This window comes from Sinocyclocheilus grahami, unplaced genomic scaffold, assembly GCF_001515645.1.
Source record: "Sinocyclocheilus grahami isolate Dianchi unplaced genomic scaffold, SAMN03320097.WGS_v1.1 scaffold1442.1, whole genome shotgun sequence".
Lineage (NCBI taxonomy): Eukaryota > Metazoa > Chordata > Actinopteri > Cypriniformes > Cyprinidae > Sinocyclocheilus > Sinocyclocheilus grahami.
Window position 1 is genome coordinate 341475 of NW_015506621.1, and position 3625 is coordinate 345099.

General features: G+C 41.4%; 1 protein-coding gene across 2 annotated transcripts in view; it reads right to left on the bottom strand.

Moving 5' to 3' along the window:
- The window catches only part of LOC107570336 (metalloproteinase inhibitor 3-like), a 9857-nt gene that overhangs the window by 4057 nt on the left and 2175 nt on the right, over window positions 1-3625 (bottom strand). Inside the window, exons 1-3 of one of the 2 annotated variants that reach the window (XM_016256558.1) lie at window positions 2000-2251; window positions 1382-1458; window positions 1198-1294 (exon numbers count right to left, since the gene is read on the bottom strand). In XM_016256558.1, coding sequence (XP_016112044.1) covers window positions 1198-1294; window positions 1382-1458; window positions 2000-2123 — 298 coding nt within the window. In that variant the 5' untranslated portion in view covers window positions 2124-2251. Of the gene's footprint in view, window positions 1-1197; window positions 1295-1381; window positions 1459-1999; window positions 2252-3625 lie in introns of those variants that run through there. The other variant, XM_016256557.1, reaches the window with a different exon arrangement.

Here is a 3625-nt window from a genome sequence, read left to right on the forward strand (position 1 = left end):
CCAGTGTCTCTCTATAGGGGCATCTTCTCATAACCGCTTTTGCGCATCGCCTCGATGTTGGCATAACTTGTATGCTGGAATCGATGAATGCGCAAGAAAAGATAACGCTCAAAACTCACCATACATAGAGCAGGAGGATTGGGAAGGCTCAGCCTCAGCTTCTTCACCATCCTCAGATATCTCCCGCTCTTACCGGGCTGAACCCAGCAGAACACCGGCCCCCGGATCAAACGAAGTTAAAGAAATAACATCATCCTCCAGCAGCTTACTCTCGTTCACAGCCGACAAGCGCGAGAGGGAAAACCCCTTTTTAAACTCATCAGCCAGATCCACCTGCGATCCCCACGAGCCCATCCTCCTCCGTGCCTCAGCAGCGGTGGGTCCTGAGCCGCGGGAAGAAAATGGTTGCCCCACTTTCCTCGAAAAGAGAGACAAACGAGAGCGGAGCTTTTCATTAAAATACGCTCACAATGAACGCGGATTGCCCCCTCAAGGACATCGCGTGCATGCTCTTTGCCCAAACAAACAACGCAGAGATCGTGTGTGTCATCAGGTGTCAAATAACGACGACGCGGATGCACACACCCTCTAAATGCTTTGCTAGTGCTCGCCATAATGATAGGAATATAGATCGCTCTTACCACAGAAATGCACGCTTCAAACAAAACGGTCAGTGAAGACGAAGAAGAGAATGATATGTTCTCCAGGCGCCTATTTATACTATAATCGCACTGGTAGTGACGTCATGGGCTGTCGCCGGCCAAAGTGTTGTTGGTGTTTTTTTCAATGTATGCTTCAGACACGGGTCACGACGAGGCGTTCCCCATAGAGGACGCAGTTCGAAGTTCCCTTGAAAGGAAACTGGATGTCATACACAAACAAACAGACTATGAACTCATTACAAACACCACAAACTCATGCAGAAACCTGTCTTGTTGCTAAGAGATGCACGATAAGTGAAAATGATATGTGCTCTAAAATATTCTCAAATATTATCAAACTGTGATATTCTCAGACTGGATGAAATCTAAAAAATTTAAGTTGAATAATTGAATACACATATGTGATTTTCTGTGAAATCTGTCAATTTAATTTGTGTAGCATATTTCAGCCTCAACTGATGTTAACAACCAGCATCAGGAATCAAGGTGTTCAGTTTCAACTCAAACTCTGCCTTGAGATAGTAAATGATTTTACCTGACAGTAGATACTCGCCGTTTTCCAGATTGATGCCACATGAGGTTTGAGAAGTGTAGATGACCTGAAATATCTTCTTGTCTAATTGCTTAAATGTCTGGATTTAAAAAAAATTATACACATATTTCTTGTTAAAAAAGATTGTATTGGAAAATGATGTGTCAAGTTGCCTAAATTTTCTCACCTCAATAGTTTGGATTTTGTATGCAGTTAATTGAGGGAGAGTGCTGTTCACCGTTCCAATGACCTTAGCTCGAAACACTAATTGGTAAAAAAAAAGTCAAATGAGTTAATTTTATTTTTTTTAAATGTACCAGGATTCAATTTTTTATATTTCGCATTTCAAGTTTTCCAAGATTGAGCACAAAATAAGATGCTTGAAAGAATGTTGGGAACCAAACACTGGAGCCCATTGAAAAACACAGACATTTCTCAAAATATCTTCCTGTGTTACACGTGGAAAAACTCATACAGGTATTAAATAACATGGGTGAATAAATGATGACAGAATTTTCATTTTTCTGTGAATTGTCCCATTAAATACTTTGACACTACAAAAGAGCTCCTTACTGAAAAATAAATAACATTTAAATAAATAGTCATATATTGTCTTATACTATAATTTATAAAAATGTAAGGTTCCATCATCGTACTTTCCATAAACCTAATGTGTAGTTCAATAATTCAAGTCACTGAACTAATGTAAATGAACTGAAGATAACATCTTAAAGCAGCGTGCAATCTACAGATTTGAATACGGCACCTGTTCGTGTTTGATTAGCGATGCATGTGTTTGACGTACCTATATCAGACGCGCAGAACTGCTGTTGAGGGTGTTTTGGTAAACACCTGCAGCCCTCGGTCACCTGTTCGTTCAGTGCCACAGACCAGAAGAACAGCAGCGCTAGAGTCACAGCAGCAGACATACTCTCACTCTCACAGCGCAAGACTAAACGATATACTCAGGCTCTGGACCAGATACAGCTTGCTTTAGCTGCGGCGCACCTCGAAGTTCGTATTTGAAGTGCGATTACGTCACGGCATCTCTGCGTGGGCTGTCCCAATTTATGGCGTTCGTAACTTTGCTACACACCTCTCACTGAACACGTCTGCGTCTGCATGAACGTGATGATGGGCAGAGCCAGGACTGTCTGCATGATGCATAGCACAGCTTGGTACACTGGCAGCTTTCCCTCTCAATCTCCAATGCATCGATCGTCTCTTATTCCTGATTATACAGTGCACTTTAAACCAGAGTCCTGCACTCGGCGGCTCTGCACGGAGGGAGAGCATAATGATTACCAAAGCAATTATTTATTTGTGATAAGCCTAATTATTATTATTATTATTATCATTTTAGTTAGGTTTTCAATAACTGCTGTTAGTTGCATCTCGGTTTAATTTTTCATTTATTTTGCCTATATGCCTTTATTTTCGTTAAATATAGATTAGTAATAATATATAAACATGTACTTTCACAAGTATGTGAAAAGAGAACATAAGTGTGTGGGAGCGCCAGAATGAATTATGGCTTGTACGGCTCTTCATAGTGTTGAGTAGCTGTTGCAGTGTGTTAGCCAAATTGAAAATTAATAACTTCACTGCCACACGTGATGTATGTGACGTCTACGTGACTTCAGTGGTGTAGCTCTACAAAAAAGGTGTTTCACTATTACTTGTGACGGGATGACTCCAGAAACCAAATGATCCAAGTGTAGCTTTTAATGATCCAAACATAATCCATACAATAATCTAAGATACGAGGCATGAACACATAACAGCAAAAGCAAGACTGAAGGCCGGAATGACACAAAACAACCAGCATATATACACCAGCAGTATAATCAAACTAACAAGACACAGCTGAAACCAGTGAAACAATGAGGATGCAGGGGATGACGGGAGCAGAGTGAGGGGAACCATGGGAAATGCAGTCAAGTCACCTTTATTTATATAGCGCTTTTAACAATACAGATTGTGTCAAAGCAACTGAACAGCATTAATTAAGAAAATAGTGTGTCAATAATGCAAAATGAGAACTGTAAACACTCATTTTTCAGTTAAAGACAGTTCATCATTGAATTCAGTGATGTCATCATCCAGCTCAGTTCAGTTTAAATAGTATCTGTGCAATCAAGTCAACGATATCGCTGGAAATGAAGTGTCCCCAACTAAGCAAGCCAGAGGCGGCAAGGAACCAAAACTCCATCGGTGACAGAATGGAGAAAAAACCTTGGGAGAAACCAGGCTCAGTCGGGGGGCCAGTTCTCCTCTGGCCAGACGAAACCAGCAGTTCAATTCCAGGCTGCAGCAAAGTCACATTGTGCAGAGGATTCGTCTGGTTCCTGTGGTCTTGTCTCGGTGGTCGTCTGAGACAAGGTCTTTACAGGGGATCTGTATCTGGGGCTCATCTAGTTGTCCTGGTCTC